The sequence below is a fragment of the Oncorhynchus keta genome, chromosome 35 (genome assembly GCF_023373465.1).
Source record: "Oncorhynchus keta strain PuntledgeMale-10-30-2019 chromosome 35, Oket_V2, whole genome shotgun sequence".
NCBI classification, from domain to species: Eukaryota; Metazoa; Chordata; class Actinopteri; order Salmoniformes; family Salmonidae; genus Oncorhynchus; species Oncorhynchus keta.
In genome coordinates, this window is record NC_068455.1 from 67,623,251 (window position 1) to 67,642,319 (window position 19,069).

At 41.9% G+C, this 19,069-nt stretch overlaps 1 protein-coding gene across 2 annotated transcripts; it reads left to right on the forward strand.

Moving 5' to 3' along the window:
* The first annotated feature begins 9,900 nt into the window (after positions 1–9,900).
* LOC118367984 (homeobox protein SIX6-like) lies at positions 9,901–18,994 on the forward strand. 2 transcript variants are annotated; one of them, XM_035751690.2, is made up of 3 exons: positions 9,901–10,682; positions 14,977–15,140; positions 15,979–18,994. In XM_035751690.2, the coding sequence occupies exons 1-3, from the start codon at positions 10,260–10,262 to the stop codon at positions 16,190–16,192; spliced, it is 801 nt and encodes a 266-aa protein (XP_035607583.1). In that variant the 5' UTR covers positions 9,901–10,259; the 3' UTR covers positions 16,193–18,994. The 2 variants fall into 2 exon arrangements, with proteins under 2 accessions (XP_035607583.1, XP_035607584.1); XM_035751691.2 differs by having other exon boundaries at positions 9,901–10,667.
* Positions 18,995–19,069: the final 75 nt, after the last annotated feature.

Consider the following 19,069-nt stretch of genomic DNA (forward strand, 5'->3'; position numbering starts at 1 on the left):
TCCTGGGGTCCACAGAAAACATGAAACATGACATAACACAGAACATTAATAGACAAGGACAGAACTACATAGAAAAAAGTGTAAAAGCACACTTAGCCTACATATCAATACATACACTATAAAGGTCAAAGAGTGCAATGCTGATAATTAAGATAACAATATGAACAATTTGATTAGGTTAACATTGGCGGGCTCGATCAGCACGCTATTGTCTGTATCATATCAAAACTATGCCTCTAAGAATGTATAGTATTCAGTAAATCAATACAGTTTAAACACCCTGATACTGACTGACGCACACACACACACACACCATCATCCGCTCATCCCGTCTTCATTTTAGGATTCATCCCATTCTAACGTCTTGGTAGTGGTTTATCAGATTTCAGCTCCCTCAGTCTGCTCTCAGTGTTTAATAGATTGGGGGTTGGTTGGGGTTCAGTGAGGGGGATAGAGGGGTGTGTGTGGCAGTGGAGGGAAGTGTCTGAGACCTAACAGGGTCAGATTAATGGTATGATCTTCCCCCGGTTCATCTTTCTCCCTCTCTCTGTTCCTCTAAATACCGGCTGTGTGCCACTTGAACACACACAGTACAATCCCCCCTGACACACACGCACACACTGCACCCCACTGCCCTGATAATCTAATCTAGTTTTAGGATATAACATATTGCCTGGTTATCATCCGCTGCCCTCTGGGAATCTGTACTCTTTCCTTGAGTTAGGCTACTTGCTGTTTCTGCTGACTTCATTTGAAAAATACTATATTTGTCACATATCGTTTTTTTTTACTTTTTGAAACCTTAATATTTTGGTTGATATTAAAGTTAAACTGGATATTTTTTATATGGACATACTGTATAAACATTTAAAATAACAATGTCCCTGTACATACAGTGTAGACCTTACCGTGAAATGCTTACTTATAAGTCCTTAACCAACAGTGCAGTTCAAGGAGAGTTAAGAAAAGATTTACCAAATAAACTAGAGTAAAAAATAACTTAAAGTAAGTAATGTAAGTAGTCCGGCGGATTTTTCAATGAATTGTTCAGGAGTCTTATGGCTTGGGGGTAGAAGCTGTTAAGGAGCCTGTTGGACCTAGACTTGGCTCTCCTCTACCGCTTGCTGTGTGGTAGCAGAGAAAACAGTCTCTGTCTTGGGTGACTGGAGACTCTGACAATTTTATGGGCTTTCCTCTGACACCGCCTATGATATATACTACTGTTCAAAGTTTGGGGTCACTTAGAAATGTCCTTGTTTTTGAAAGAAAAGCAAGTTTTTTCTCCATTAAAATAACATAAAATTGATCAGAAATACAATGTAGACATTGTTAATGTTGTAAATGACTATTGTAGCTGGAAACGGCAGATTGTTTATGGAATATCTACATAGGCGTACAGAGGCCCATTATTAGCAACCATCACTCCTGTGTTCCAATGGCATGTTGTGTTAGCTAATCCACGTTTATCATTGTAAAAGGCTGATTGATCATGAGAAAACCCTTTTGCAATTATGTTAGCACAGCTGAAAACTGTTGTCCTGATTAAAGAAGCAATACAACTGGCCTTTAGACTAGTTGAATATCTGGAGCATCAGCATTTGTGGGTTCGATTACAGGCTCAAAATGGCCAGAAACAAAGAACTTTCTTCTGAAACTCATCAGTCTATTCTTGTTCTGAGAAATTAAGGCTATTCCATGCGAGAAATTGCCAAGAAACTGAAGATCTCGTACAATGCTATGCACTACTCCCCTCACAGAATAGCGCAAACTGGCCCTAACCAGAATAGAAAGAGGAGTGGGAGGCCCCGGTGCACAACTGAGCAAGAGCACAAGTACATTAGTGTCTAGTTTGAGAAACAGACGCCTCCAAAGTCCTCAAATGGCAGCTTTATTAAATAGTACCTGCAGGACACCTGTCTCAACGTCAATATTGAAGAGGTGACTCTGGGATGCTGGCCTTCTAGGCAGAGTTCCTCTGTCCAGTGTCTGCGTTCTTTTGCCCATCTTAATCTTTTATTTTTATTGGCCAGTCTGAAATATGGCTTTTTCTTTGCAACTCTGCCTAGAAGGACAACATCCCGGAGTCGCCTCTTCACTGTTGACGTTGAGACTGGTGTTTTGCGGGTACTATTTAATGAAGCTGCCAGTGAGTACAGGAGGGGACTAAGTACACACCCCTGAGGGGCCCCAGTGTTGAGGATCAGCCTGGCAGACGTGTTGTTGCCTACCCTTACCATCTGGGGGCAGCCTGTCAGGAAGTCCAGAATTCAGTTGCAGAGGGAAGTGTTTAATCCCAGGGTCCTTAGCTTAGTGATGAGCTTCGTGGGCAATTTGGTATTGAACGCTGAGCTGTAGTCAATGAACAGCATTCTCACATAGGTGTTCCTTTTGTCCAGGTGGCAAAGGGCAGTGTGGAGTGTGATTGAGATTGCGTCATCTGTGGATCTGTTGGGGTGATATGCAAATTTGAGTGGGTCTAGGGTATCCCGGGAGGATGCTGTTGATGTGAGCCATGACCAGCCTTTCAAAGCACTTCATGGCTACCGACGTGAGTACTACGAGGCGGTACTCATTTATGCAGGTTACTTTCGCTGCCTTGGGCACAGGGACTATGGTGGTCTGCTTGAAACATGTAGGTATTACAGGCTCGTTCAGGGAGAGGTTGAAAATGTCAGTGAAGACACACGCCAGTTGGTCTGCGCATGCTTTGAGTACACGTCCTGGTAATCCGTCTGGCCCCGCGGCTTTGTGAATGTTGACCTGTTTAAAGGTCTTGCTCACATTGGTTACAGAGAGCGTTATCACACAGTCATCCAGAACAGCTGGTGCTCTGGTGCATGCTTCAGTGTTGCTTGCCTTGAAGCGAGCATAAATGGCATTTAGCTCGTCTGGTAGTCTCACGTCAGTTGGCATAGTGCCAACTGTAAAGTTTGGTGGCAGAGGAATAATGTTTTTCATGGTTCGGGCTAGGCCCCTGAGTTCCAGCTACAGCATACAATGACATTCTAAAAGATTCTGTGCGTCCAACTTTGTGGCAACAGTTTGGGGAAGGTCCTTTCCTGTTTCAGCATGACAATGTCCCTGTGCACAAAGCAAGTTCCATATTGAAATGGTTTGTTGACTACAGATTGATGTGGAAGAACTTGGCTGGCCTACACAGAGCCCTGACCTCAACCACATCGAACACCTTTGGGTTGAATTTGAACATCAACTGCGGCCAGGCCTAATCACCCAAAATTCATTGCCCGACCTCACTAATGCTTTTGGGCTGAATGGAAACAAGTCCCCGCAGCAATGTTCCAACTTATAGTGGAAATCCTTCCCAGAAGAATGGAGGCTGTTATAGCAGCAAAGGGGGGACCAACTCCATATTAATGCCCATGATTTCAGAATGAGATGTTCGTCAAGCAGGTGTCCACATACTTTTGAGAATGTAAGTGTATCTTCCTCTATCTTTTTTACTACAAAACATAGAAATGCACAGTTTTCACATATGTTGATGTTGGGGTGGTGCTGGAGATAATGTATATGAAGATACTTTTTTGTATTTTTCTTCTTTAAAATATCACTGCTTTTATGTAATCATTTATTCCATATTTTTTTCCTTGTCCCAGACCTGCTGTTTTTGACTCTTCCTCTCTCTCTCTCTCTCTCTCTCTCTCTCTCTCTCTCTCTACTGCACCTGCTGTCTCAACCTCTGAATGCTTGGCTATGAAAACCTAACTGACATTTACTCCTGAGGTGCTGACCTGTTGCACCCTCTACAACCACTGTGATTATTATTTGACCCTGCTGGTCAAATACCCAATCTTGCCTTAATAGTTTCCTAGGAACGCGAAGCGAGGCGGTGTTAACCCTCGCAAGGCTGCAGGCCCAGACGGCATCCCCAGCCGCGCCCTCAGAGCATGCGCAGACCAGCTGGCCGGTGTGTTTACGGACATATTCAATCAATCCCTATACCAGTCTGCTGTTCCCACATGCTTCAAGAGGGCCACCATTGTTCCTGTTCCCAAGAAAGCTAAGGTAACTGAGCTAAACGACTACCGCCCCGCCCCGTAGCACTCACTTCCGTCATCATGAAGTGCTTTGAGAGACTAGTCAAGGACCATATCACCTCCACCCTACCTGACACCCTAGACCCACTCCAATTTGCTTACCGCCCAAATAGGTCCACAGACGATGCAATCTCAACCACACTGCACACTGCCCTAACCCATCTGGACAAGAGGAATACCTATGTGAGAATGCTGTTCAACGACTACAGCTCGCCATTCAACACCATAGTACCCTCCAAGCTCGTCATCAAGCTCGAGACCCTGGGTCTCGACCCCGCCCTGTGCAACTGGGTACTGGACTTCCTGACGGGCCGCCCCCAGGTGGTGAGGGTAGGTAACATTTACATTACATTACATTTAAGTCATTTAGCAGACGCTCTTATCCAGAGCGACTTACAAATTGGTGCATACACCTTATGACATCCAGTGGAACAGCCACTTTACAATAGTGCATCTAAATCTTTTTAGGGGGGCCCTCTGATCCTCAACACCAGGGCCCCACAAGGGTGCGTTCTGAGCCCTCTCCTGTACTCCCTGTTCACCCACGACTGCGTGGCCACGCATGCCTCCAACTCAATCATCAAGTTTGCGGACGACACAACAGTGGTAGGCTTGATTACCAACGGGACGGCCTACAGGGAGGAGGTGAGGGCCCTCGGAGTGTGGTGTCAGGAAAATAACCTCACACTCAATGTCAACAAAACTAAGGAGATGATTGTGGACTTCAGGAAAGAGCAGAGGGAACACCCCCTATCCACATCGATGGAACAGTAGTGGAGAGGGTAGCAAGTTTTAAGTTCCTCGGCATACACATCACAGACAAACTGAATTGGTCCACTCACACAGACAGCATCGTGAAGAAGGCGCAGCAGCGCCTCTTCAACCTCAGGAGGCTGAAGAAATTTGGCTTGTCACCAAAAGCACTCACAAACTTCTACAGATGCACAATCGAGAGCATCCTGGCGGGCTGTATCACCGCCTGGTACGGCAACTGCTCCGCCCTCAACCGGAAGGCTCTCCAGAGGGTAGTGAGGTCTGCACAACGCATCACTGGGGGCAAACTACCTGCCCTCCAGGACACCTACACCACCCGATGTTACAGGAAGGCCATAAAGATCATCAAGGACATCAACCACCCGAGCCACTGCCTGTTCACCCCGCTATCATCCAGAAGGCGAGGTCAGTACAGGTGCATCAAAGCTGGGACCGAGAGACTGAAAAACAGCTTCTATCTCAAGGCCATCAGACTGTTAAACAGCCACCACTAACATTGAGTGGCCGCTGCCAACACACTGACACTGACTCAACTCCAGCCACTTATGGGAATTGATGGGAATGATGAAAAATATATCACTAGCCACTTTAAACAATGCTACCTTATATAATGTTACTTACCCTACATTATTCATCTCATATGCATACGTATATACTGTACTCTATATCATCGACTGCATCCTTATGTAATACATGTATCACTAGCCACTTTAACTATGCCACTTTGTTTACATACTCATCTTATATGTATATACTGTACTCGATACCATCTACTGTATCTTTCCTATGCTGCTCTGTACCATCACTCATTCATATAACCTTATGTACATATTCTTTATCCCCTTACACTGTGTATAAGACAGTAGTTTAGGAATTGTTAGTTAGATTACTTGTTGGTTATTACTGCATTGTCGGAACTAGAAGCACAAGCATTTCGCTACACTCGCATTAACATCTGCTAACCATGTGTATGTGACAAATAAAATTTGATTTGATTGATTTGATTTGGATTTAATGGTCTTGTACTCTTACAATCGCCTCCCGGCACAGCTAGAAGGGCACTGGCCAACCCTCAGAGCCTGATTCCTCTCTAGGTTTCTTGCTAGGTTCCTGCCCTTTCTAGGGAGTTTTTCCTAGCCACCGTGCTTCTACATCTGCATTGCTTGCTGTTTGAGGTTTTTTGGCTGGGTTTCTGTATAAACACTTTTTGACATCTGCTGATGTTAAAAGGGCTTTATAAATCACGACTGATTGATTCAATTGGACTAGTTATTTTCAGAGGTGTACAAAAGAGTAAGCAATAAAACAAAATAAGAAAACCAAAAACCTTCTAATACAATAACATATTTACTTACTAACTCAGCTATTACACTTACATTTTGCATAAAGTCTGAATTAGTCGTCTGATGACTTAATAAAGTCTGAATATCTTGTCTGTTGACTTAATTCTATAATCAATCATCACCCTGAATGTCCCCAGCTAAGCCAGCATTGTCTGATAAGTAAACCCATATTTGTGTTGTGTAGACAGATTATTAGACAAGACTAAATCCATTTACCTTATTCTAAACCATGACCTCTTAATTTGAGTACAACCTCTATTTTAAAACATATATGCATACAAAGCCCATAAACTTGGTTTGGTGGTGGTGGATTGGCAAGCATGTGGCACTCTAGACTCGGAATGTACTGGGCAAGGTTGGGGTCAATCCCATTTCAATTCAATCAATTAAGGAGAATTATTGGAATTCCAATTCAAGAATAGCAAGATGTATTTTTAATGTGTATCTTCCTAAACTGATCCCAACCCACCTCCACCAACATATAGGCTAGCTATCATAGTAGTTTGGGGGGATATGTTTTGTCAGATATTTTCTTTTTTATCACCCCTACATCCTGTGGCTATGCTAGCCACCATTGTACACAAACCCATTGACATCACTCCCTAAACAAAACAGTAATACATTAAACTGCAATGTGCATAAAGACCCGGATCTGTTGAATGAAATAGAAAAGCGATAGGCTATAACCTAATGGGCTAATTGGACATATCAATTCCCCATAGCCTATACACATATCATAGCCTTTCATGTGTGTTTGTTGTACCGCATTCATAGACAGATGCTTATTCTAAACCGGATTTATTGTCCCCTAAACACTGATTAATACTATAAGATCAGAGAGGTATTGAACCCATGGGGCAGGATCATGTAATACCGTGCCCTCGTGTAACTGTCGTGGATCCCCATCATCCTGCCTCGAGAGACTGGTGTTTTTTCCAATCCTGACCCGGGGACCAACCGGGATGGAGAGATTACGGTATAACAGTGTCCACTTCAATTAACATGCGATTAGTTGTCAGGTGCGTTGAGAGCATGCAGTCGCCTCGGAAATGTCGACGCGGTAAATGGACGCAGCCTCCACGCATGTGATACAGGTTTACATGCAAGCCTAACGCGCGGTATCTCTGGCGCTCATATCCAATCCTTATTAAATACGGAGGGTATATTATAGCTGTCTGTCGTCTATAGCCCCTACATTTTCTGAGCCAGGGTGCATCCATCCACCAACACTGTAAAAGACAATTATGAGGTCAATTGAAACAATCAACAACAAAAAACAACAACCCACATATAGGCCTACATAATAAAAATGAGATTAGGTCATTTCAATGATTTGTTCATTTAATTTGACCAAAAAAATATATATTTTATGAGGACAACCAAAAAGATAGAAAATTATGTGATTTAATTTACTAAATGTTAATAAATTTTGTAAATATTATTAATAATAATACTATTTCTCTCAACTTAACAATTTTAAGATATTGCAACAATTTGCCCGTTTTTTTGAGGATTTTGGGTACAATTGTTTTTTTACACAATGTTGTATGCATTTTTGAAGAAAGAAAAGTAGGCTATATTTCTATATTAGTATTGAGCAGCTTGTTGTGCTATGTTGGATTATGATGAACGGATATCAAAACCGTTGACAAATTGTTGTTCAATGGCGAGACCACCCATTCCCATCATGACCATTTTTAATGACGGGCAAATTCAGCATCATGCAATACTTGCAGTTCTACCTCCAGGTAGGCTACTGCTGGTGGAATAATAACTTGTTCACATGCTAGTCAAAGCGTTCATCCAGTTAGTAAATCGGAAAAATCTGATTTCCGACTAGCACGTGAACACTCATGTTGGGTTTACTAAATATTGGTGTAATATCAACTCATATTTAATCATATTATCAGTAAATCCGATAGGTAGCCTAGTGGTTAGAGCGTTGGACCAGTAACCGAAAGAAATCCCCGAGTTGACAAGGTAAAAATCTGTCGTTCTGCCCATGAACAAGGCAGTTAACCCAGTAGGGTAGGCTTTCATTATAAATAAGAATGTGTTCTAAACTGACTTGCCTAGTTAAATAATGGTTCAATTTTTAAAAATCGAAAACATTTTTATGGCTATTATTTATTCCCTGGACTTACTTTATTTGTGTGAACAATTTATTCAAACAATTGTTTCTCAAAAACATCGAAAGTTGCGTCTACTAATAATATTACGTATATTCTTGTTGCCTTACTTTTTTAAAGCAGATTCAAAACTTAATAATAAAAAAACATCTGAAAACAACTGCAGTATAAATTCCGTTTGGTTTATGCCTATCTAAAAGAAAAGAGAAACCCGCACACTGCTCTTGCAAGTATCACTGTTAGGTATGTCTGAAATATGCACAATTTACCCAAGACCTAAAATAGTCAGTCGCCAAACTTTCTGTAGGGTGAATTTGGAATAAGTGGGACACGTTTGGCATTTCTGTCTTCTGTAAACTCTTTCATCATCTATCCAACATATTAGCCCAACACCTGATACATTTCTGAAATTGTTAAGATGTTTCCTAATCACACACACACACAAAAAAAACAAATGTTCACAGGAGGCATGACACACCTGTTTGTGCACTCTGAGCCAAAATCATGTGGTAGACTGGGACAGCAGATTGGATAAACTAGGACACCCTTATTATAGTCCCAATGGTACCCCAATGACAATTCCATTTTTTTGTGATGAGTAAGCATCTGAGGATGTAATACGTGTATGACATTCTGGTTAAATATGTTGGATAGATGTCTGAAGAGGTTACAGAAGATGGACATTTTTCTGAATTCACTCAAATAACAGTCTAATAACAGAAAGACAAAACGAACAGGATATAGTACAACAACACAAATGACTGAATTACACAATTGAAATGATGTTAGCAACTTTTAAAAATATATGTTGATGCACCAGTTCATAGTATGCACATTTGACATCACAATTTTGCACAGGGAATTATTTATTACAGTTTTATAACCTTAACATCAAAATAAAACGTGTAAAAAAAAGTGTACTGTGTCCTTCACGGAGTGAGCTTCCTATTTAACGCGTGCTCTGTCCCTCTATGATGTCACACCAATGATGTGATTTGATTTTGATCATGTGTGTTCTCTGCAAGGGTTAGTAAGAATAGTTTTTATTTTCTCTTGTCGGACCAAGAATTAAACGCGTCAGGATTATTTTTTCAAACGATTTTAAGCACAAAAGTTATGACACATTTACTATTCCAATATAAAGTATGCTATTGGTCACAGAAATGTTATTGATTATTCATCACTTCATTATATTTGGGTGATTAAATTCTTTCCAGTGGGTGATTAAACCCGGCCTAATGGGTAAATCTTGTTTACCCACGTTTTCCTGCTCTCTTCTATTCCCCTCTTCCTCCCTCCCTGTCCCCTGGCCTGAAATGGATTTCGCCCGGCCTGCAGGTTATGCAGATCAGACCAATTAAATATCCTTGTTGTTAGCTTACCAATCAGCCTGACAGTCAGTGTATCCCTCGACTAAGCCAAACAATCTGATCAGGCTGCCCCCCCCCCCCCCACACACACACACCACCCCTAAGTGGCTAATGACCTCCGAGGCGCATAATCCGTCTCAAAACAACTACAACGATGCTAATTGCATCTAGCTATAAATACCGGTTGACTCTTGGCGTTCATTCTTTAGCCTACTAGAACGGCCTGAACTCCTGGAAGCGCATGAGCCCGCCACGAATCTTCTCACATATAGCATAGCTCGCCAATACCGGGAAAAGAGGAGACACAACTTATATAAGCAACTCGCTACCAATCAGATTTTGTTTGGTGTCTTTTTCCAATGAAAAACTAGGCCTATATTTGACTCAACTGAACTTTCACATCACTCTGTAGGCGCACGGTGACCGTGGTGCGTAAAAGGCCACTTCCAGCGGGTTTTGCTTCATCGCGGGCTACGGTCTCTTTATTTGAACACGTACCAGGCAGCTGGAATGATATGACCATTGGCCATGTCCATTTAGCAAATTTAGACCATTTTGTTTGTTAACAAAGTCTGAGAACAACGAAATATGTTTCCTCTGCCTATGTTCACCCCGGAGCAAGTGGCTCGGGTGTGCGAGAACCTCGAGGAGACCGGCGACATCGAGCGCCTTGGGCGGTTCTTATGGTCCCTGCCTGCCGCTGTCCCTGGCTCCGCGGGGGAGGCTCTCAACCGCCACGAGTCAGTGATGCGCGCCAGGGCGCTGGTTGCCTTCCACGGAGGAAACTTCGAGGCGCTTTACCAGATCCTCCAGAGCCACCGCTTTACGCGAGAGTCTCACGCCAAGCTCCAAGATCTGTGGCTAGATGCGCACTACCGCGAGGCGGAGCGGCTCCGAGGTCGTGCCCTGGGACCCGTGGAGAAGTACCGCATCCGCAAGAAGTTCCCCCTGCCTCGCACCATTTGGGACGGCGAGCAGAAGACGCACTGCTTTAAGGTGAGACACCAAGCTGTAAGTAATATTCTTTCGCACCAATAGTAGTTAGGCACTTTACCTTCCATAACTATAGTGACGCACCTTTCCATGATCCATTTTACGCACCACCTGGCTATATATTAGAGAATAATATATATATGTATCTACTTATATTGAACTCATATCTGTAACCATGCATTTCAATACTTGGGTATACTGGGCTGACTCACTGAATGCTAATTTGTAAAACTTTTTTTTAAAACATTCTTACAATGAACCATTTGAAATGAATTCAGAAGGTCCCATTATGGCACGTTGGCATATTAAGTCTAAATGACATGGACCAGGGTTATCTAAGTTTCTCCAGCCCTGATCGCTCTTAACGCAAACTCTAGGGTCAATGCCACCCTGCAAGGTTAGAAATAGTAAATCACTTAATCTCGGTTAACCTAGAACTAAAATGGGGCGTAATTTGGTCAGCTGTTATCTTTAGGTAGTCCGTTCACGAAAGATTATACATCACGTAGGCTATTTATAAATAGAAACGAATTTGTTTTATTATGTTTTACGTCTTTACTTAAAATAACAACGGTGTAGTTGATATTTGCATAAAAAACACTTCATTTATGTGTGTTGTGCTGATATAGAATGATTTTGTTTTTGCAAGTTATGCATACTCAATATTGAACATGGCTCTGTTTTTACAGGATTGTGGGTAATTCAAATATTGTGGACTTTTACACAATGTTGTATAAATGTTTAAAGAAAAAAAAAGTAGATTTCTTTCTAAAATAGTATGAAGCAGTTTGTTGTTCTGAGGTGTAATTGATCATGATGAACGGATATCAAAACAGTCAGACAAATTGACGTTCAATAATGACAGATGCCATTTCCACCACCAACAAGTTCATGTGCACCACTCTTGATGACAGAGGCTAATGCAGCATCTTGTAATGCTTACAGCTCTTCCCGTTTACTGCTAGAGGAATGAGCACTGTGATCGACAATGCCTGCTAAGGCAGGTTAAAATGACAAGTCATCAAATACATCAAACAATATTAAACATTAAGACACAACCACTGGAAATTACTAATCAGAACTACTTACCAATTACACTTGAAAACAATTTGTAAGGAAGGTTAATCATTTAAGTAGAAGGGATCCCACATTTTTATGTTCAGTACAACACATATTCCATTCAAGTAACTACAATCGTTATAGTTCAGAATATATAATGCAAGTTAGTGTCAAAAAGTTCATAAAACAAAAGTATTTACAACTTTTTTTTAAATAACCATATGGGTGGTGATGTCACTTTATTAATTAAGTTTTGAACACTGCAATACTTTGAGTTGGGTTACTTCAATGGTTCTAGGCAACGGGTTTCCACACAAAAATGGAGTTATCAGAAGTAATGACTTTTTACAGTGCAGGGAAGCAATAGATGACTGTCTATACAATCTCATTGCTCAACCATCTCTGGCTTTGCCACTGATCAATATGCATCAGCATCTATGTGTGGAATCACAAAACGAATGTGATGAAAGTGAACCTGAATAGGCTACACAAAGAATATATATTTAATTTAAAAGTATTCTCAAACTTTATTTTGTTCTAAATCTCAACATGTAAAGGACATGGGCGGGAAGTCATGCCTCTGCTTTTCAACCTCAGCCTGGGTACCAGTTTGTTTGTGCTAACAATCCACTCCTCATATGACACAGAGTAAAAGGAGTGGAATTTTAGCACAAAACAGGTCTGGATGTCAGGCTACTTCAACTTGCAGGTAGTAATCCAGGGGTTAAAGAGCACCAGACAAGCCTGTTAAACAGGGACTGTGCTGCCGTATGCTAGGGCTGTAGTTCATGGCCTGTGTCTCAAATGGCACCATATTCCCTATAGAGTGCACTGCTTCTTACCCAAACTCTATGGACCCTGGTCAACGGGGTTCCATTTGGGACAAAGCCATGGAGAGAGTCAGTCTGCTTAAGCCGTGTGTGTCAGAGACCACCTGTGGCACTATTTTACTCTGGGGTTTCCATCCCTCACAGCAGTGAGCAATCACCTAGGCTGTGTTCCAAAATGGCACCCTATTCTTTCTATAGTGCACTACTTTTGGTCAGCGACAATAGGGAACATCCCTGGTAATGATAGGGGAGCAGACAGCACTTCAACCAACTAAACCCAATGAAATGCATATGAAAGCACTTGCTTCAGGGCAGGGAATAGGCAATTCAGAACATACAGCGTAAAGATCCATGACTGACTGAGTAGCCCGAGACTTAACCCTGGACAGATACACACTTTGAGCAGGTCACATTTCCACAGACGGTCCATGGACGTTAAACAATATAAGCCCCGTGTGTCAGTCTCTGGCCCAAGTTGTTGTCTACAAGATTGAAGGGATAACGTCTGTGCCTGAGCATTAGGTGAAAGGGCAGAGGCTGAGCGCTCACTGTTGCTATAGACAGTATATAGGTCAGGGGGGCTTAGGGGATATCCCCACTCCCCAGGTTACATCAGTACTAAGCTTTTCATCCTGAGCCAATATACAGTGCAACATATTCATGTTGATAATGTGGATTATAATTATTATCCCTTAAATCCAATTATTTCATCCAATTATACGATTATTTGGTTGTAATGTCTTAGGACTAGGATATCTTCTCTAACTGATATCAATGGAGTAGCCTAGTAAAGACACTACACCAACATACTGTATACACTACCGGTCAAAAGTTTTAGAACACCTACTCTTTCAAGGATTTTTCTTTATTTGTACTATTTTCTACATTGTAGAATAATAGTGAAGACATCAAAACTATGTAGTAATACATATGGAATCATGTAGTAACCATAAAAGTGTTAAACAAATCAAAATACATATTATATTTGAGATTCTTCAAATAGCGACCCTTTTCCTTGATGACAGCTTTGCACACCCTTGGCATTCTCTCAACCAGCTTCACCTGGAATGCTTTTCCAACAGTCTTGAAGGCGTTCCCACATAACCACCTCAATTTGGTTAAGGTCGGGGGATTGTGGAGGCCAGGTCAACTGATGCAGCACTCCATCACTCTCCTTCTTGGTAAAATAGCCCTTACATAGCCTGGAGGTGTGTTGGGTCATTGTCCTGTTGAAAAACAAATGATAGTCCCACTAAGCCCAAACCAGATGGGGTGGCACATCACTGCAGAATGCTGTGGTACCCATGCTGGTTAAGTGTGCCTTGAATTCTAAATAAATGACAGACAGTGTCACCAGCAAAGCCCCCCCCCCCACACCATAACACCTCCTCCTCCATGCTTTAAGGTGGGAAATACTCATGTGGAAATCATCTGTTCACCCACATCGCGTCTCACAAAGATACGGTGGTTGGAAGCAAAAATGTCCAATTTGGCCTCCAGACCAAAGGACAAACTTCCACTGGTCTAATGTCCATTGCTCATGTTTCTTGGCCCAAGCAAGTCTCTTCTTCTTATTAGTGTCCTTTAGTAGTGGTTTCCTTGCAGCAATTCGACCATGAAGGCCTGATTCACACAGTCTCCTCTGAACAGTTGATGTTGAGATGTGTCCTTTACTTTAACTCTGTGAAGCATTTATTTGGGCTGCAATTTCTTAGGCTGGTAACTCTAATGAACTTATCCTCTGCAGCGGAGGTAACTCTGGGTCTTCCATTCCTGTGGCGATCCTCATGAGAGCCAGCTTCGTCATAGCGCTTGATGGTTTTTACGACTGCTCTTGAAGAAACTTCCAAAGTTCTTGAAATTTTCCGTATTGACTGACCTTCATGTCTTAAAGTAATGATGGACTGTAATTTTTCTTTGCTTATTTGAGATGTTCATGTCATAATATGGACTTGGTGTTTTACCAAATAGGGCTATCTTCTGTATCCCCCCCACACACACACACACCTTGTCACAACACAACTGATTGGCTCAAACGCATTAAGGAAAGAGATTCCACAAATTCACTTTTAAGAACGCACACCTGCATTCCAGGTGACGACCTCATGAAGCTGGTTGAGAAAATGCCAAGAGTGTGCAAAGCTGTCATCAAGGCAAAGGGTGGATACTTTGAAGAATCTCAAATTTAAAACACATTTTGGTTACTACATGATTCCATATGTGTTATTTCATAGTTTTGATGTCTTCACTATTATTCTAAAAAGTAGAAAATAGTGAAAATAAAGAAAAACTGTTGAATGAGTAGGTGTTCTAAAACTTTGGACAGGTAGTGTGTGTCAAATCTCATTGTGATAGATAGAACCAACACTGTTGGTTACATGAAGCAGGAAACTGACCATTATTGTGTCCTTTATGTATCACAGGAGAGAACTCGCAGCCTACTCAGAGAGTGGTACCTCCAGGACCCGTACCCAAACCCGTCCAGGAAACGGCACCTGGCCCAGGCCACGGGACTCACGCCCACACAGGTCGGCAACTGGTTCAAGAACCGACGCCAGAGAGACAGGGCTGCATCGGCAAAGAACATGTACGTTAAGACAGACAGGAACTCTACTCAGCCGAAACCTTTTGACTTCTAGTGTCTTGTTGAATATTTTAGAAATTAAATTAAATGAAGAAAAAAAATATATATATAAGTCATTTAAAAATAATAATATAGGACTGTGGACATCTTAATGTTTGTTTTACATCAAATGCATAACCAATGCTGCACCCTGGACTCTGGGGTACACGTAGCATAGTAAACAGATATCCAGGACACTCCAATTAGTATCATACCTTATGTTTCGTATGCTATGTATTAATTTGTGGATGTCTATCATACATTTTGTATGATATGTTACGAATTACAATTCTTAGGATATGTTTGCCAAACATGTGATATGTTACAAATTCCAATTTGTTGTGGCTACTGTTAACCAGGTGGTTAAGGGTTAGGAGTTAGGTTAAAGGGTTAAGGTTAGGGTTAGGGGAAGGGTTAGTTACATGGCGAGTAGCTAAAAAGTAGTCGCTAAAAAGTAGTAAGTAGTTGAATAGTTGCTAATTAGCTAAAATGCTAAAGTTATCCGTCATGATATTCAATCACGCAGGTTTTGGGTTGCTAGACGTTTGCGTTATACGCCCGACCAACCACCATACTTTTTTTGTTGCCTTAAATAGCCTTCTATCTTATGTAACCATACCAAATGTAACATAACATGTTCATTTTCGTGTCCCGTATTTACAATTACTATGTTACGTCTAGCCTATGAGACCAGGCTGAATGCTCTCGTTGAGAGAGAGTACCAGTTAGGTACCACTTAAACCAACCATGTATCTCTAAAAACTAAAACATACTCCTCTCTCTTTCTTCTCTCTTCTCTCAGACTGCAGCAGGACCCCACCCACCTGCCTTCCGGAAGCTCCCCTGAGGGTTCTGCCCAGGAGCATCACGCCCACCACCCCCGCCTGCTGGCCGCCTCTCCGCGTCACCCGGGCAGCCCAGAGGCCAGCGACTGCAGCACGAGCACCGACCCCCGGGGTACTGGCACCTCCACCCCAGACCACTCCGTTAGCAGCGACAGCGAGTTCGAATCCTGAGGGTCGGGTCACTGACCACAGCAGGCGAGAGGCTCTCATTGGTTAATTAAATCCTGAAGAGAGAGGCTGTCATCAGTTCTCAGCCAGGAAGGACCGACCCCACAGATATATAGAGACAATAGACACTGTAGAACTACTATGTCTGTAGCTTGAGATTGGACACTTGGACAGGAAGTTCTCTATGAGAGACTTGATATGGACACTTGATGTGGTTGCTAGTGGACGAATGGGGAGGGGTGGGGGTTTGGTGATTAGACCATCTACAAACACATGCACTTAAAATGCACCATCGCACATGACTGTAAGGTAAACTGTTACTAAGTACCATATGACTGTGCAAATGACTGCTATAAAAACCCACTACAATTCTCTGTTCTGTAGATTTGGACTACAACGTGGGTAGAAAGAAGTCAGTCAGTCAGCAGCGATAACATATTCTAGGACAGCAATTCTCAGGCACGTTATTTATAGAAAGAATATAAACATACAAAGTCGTAGAGTAATTACTGAGCTTGAATTATAATATTATATGTTTTGATACTTAATGGTTTCAACTCATCGTGGGTCTATTTTTGAGTAGTCGATCATTGAGCGCTAGCTTTAATCCCATTTCTTAATTAGCCCCTTACAATAACCACTGCCTTCTGTAGGCTGTTGGTTTCCTACATGATCAGTCGTTGGTGGACGCAAAACTGCTTGATTGGATTGGACAGATCTGCATTTCTCTTCATACACGTCACTGCCTTAAGAAGGAAGTATATTGGCATCACAGCCTCAATCTTCTAGTCTGGCTAACATTAGGCACCGTTGCAGACCATAACTGTCCCTAAAGCTAACACAGCCTAAAAAAATGTTCTCTAGACAATCTTGTAATGCATGGATATAGACATTACACATCACTATACATGGTGGTTGAAATGTTTTCCTGTATTATGATCATGTGACTACTGTATAACAATGTTGATGTGTATCCAAAACATCCTCATTCTAACATTATCCAGTTCAAACCTGTTATATCCTTTTAGACTGTGGTTGGAGGCATCATTCAGTGTGGAATCCTCTGTGCAGATTTCACTAGAGATGTCCTTGCAGGAATTGCCTGTCAGAGCAAAACTAAATAAGTGGGATAAAAATGAAATGAAAGCAAGATTGATAAAGTGAAGCACAACTTGGTCTTAACTCATTGATGTGCCTATAAACGTTTGAGGACTGAATGACCTGTTTAACATGACCGTTTCATCTTTATATATTTTTAATTTAACCAGGAAAATCAGCTAAGAACAAATTCTTATTTACAATGACGGCCTACCGGGGAACAGTAGGTTAACTGCCTTGTTCAGGGGCAGAACAACAGATTTTTACCTTGTCAGCTCGGGGATTCGATCCAGCAACCACTCGGTTACTAGTCCAACGCTCTAACCCAGGAGTGGGAAATTCCAGTCCCCGAGGACATGATTGGTGTCACAGTTTTGCACCAGCCCCAGCTAACACAACTAACTCCAATAATCACTTAATCATGATCTTCAGTTTAGAACGCAATTTGATTCATCAGCTGTGTTTAATAGGCATGGAGAAAAAGTGTGACACCAATCAAGCCCTCGAGGACTGGAGTTGCCCACCCCTGGTCTAACCACTAGGCTACCTGCCACCCCATATAGGCCTACCCATATAAATATCACCATACAATACATCGTCATGGGATTCATTCATAGAAAAATAAGTATTTTGTAAAAATGTGTCTGATGTATGCATTTGGAATAAATGAAAGTATTTTTATCCAAACCTGCTGAAGTCTGTGAACAACGAGTCCACAAGCGTTTCCAGGATGGAACCATATTGTTTGTTTGTTCGGGAGGGGGGCTCATATGCATTGTGTTTTCTGACAAATCATTTGCTGAACTCTAAACCTTATCTAAATCTTAGAATGAATAATGTGGCAAATGAGGAGACTAAACTGCTTGGTGTAACCCTAGATTGTAGACTGACATGGTGAAAACATATTGATGCAACGGTTGCCAAGATGGGGAGAGGTCTGTCCCTGACCAAGCACAACTCTGCTTTCTTGACATCACAATCAACCAATCAAGTCCTAGTTTTATCACACCTGGACTACAGCCCAGTTATTTGATCAAGTACTGCAAAGAAGGACATAGAGAAATTATAGTTGGCCCAGAACAGAGCAGCCCAGCTGGCCCTTCAATGTACACAGAGGGCTAATATCAACAACATGCATGTCAATCCCTCCTGACTCAAAGTACTGTAGAGGAGAGGTTGACTGCATCACTACATGTCTTTGTGAGAGGTATTGATGTGTTGTCAGCACTGAGCTGTCTGTCCAAACGACTAGCACACAGCTCATACGCCACAAGACTTCTTCACAGCCCCCAAGTCCAGAACACAGGCTAGGAGACGCACAGTACTATATAGAGCCATGACTACATGGAACTCTCTTCCACATCAAGTAACTCAAGTGACCAGTAAAATGTTACTTAAAAACAGATATAAAAAAAAATACACCTCATGGAACAGCATGGACTGTGAAGACACACACACACACACACACACACACACACACACACACACACACACACACACACACACACACACACACACACACACACACACACACACACACACACACACACACACACACACACACACACACAGATATACTCTACAATCAGACACACATTGTGATATTGTACATTTTAAATTGTAAATGTGTAATATTGGAGCAATATACATTTGTATAAAGCACAGTGTCTTGTATGATGTATTGTTTTATTATGATGTATTGTTATAACTCTGGTTGGACTCCAGGAAGTGTAGCTGCTGCTGCTAATTGGGATCCTAATAAAATACTAAATACTAAACATG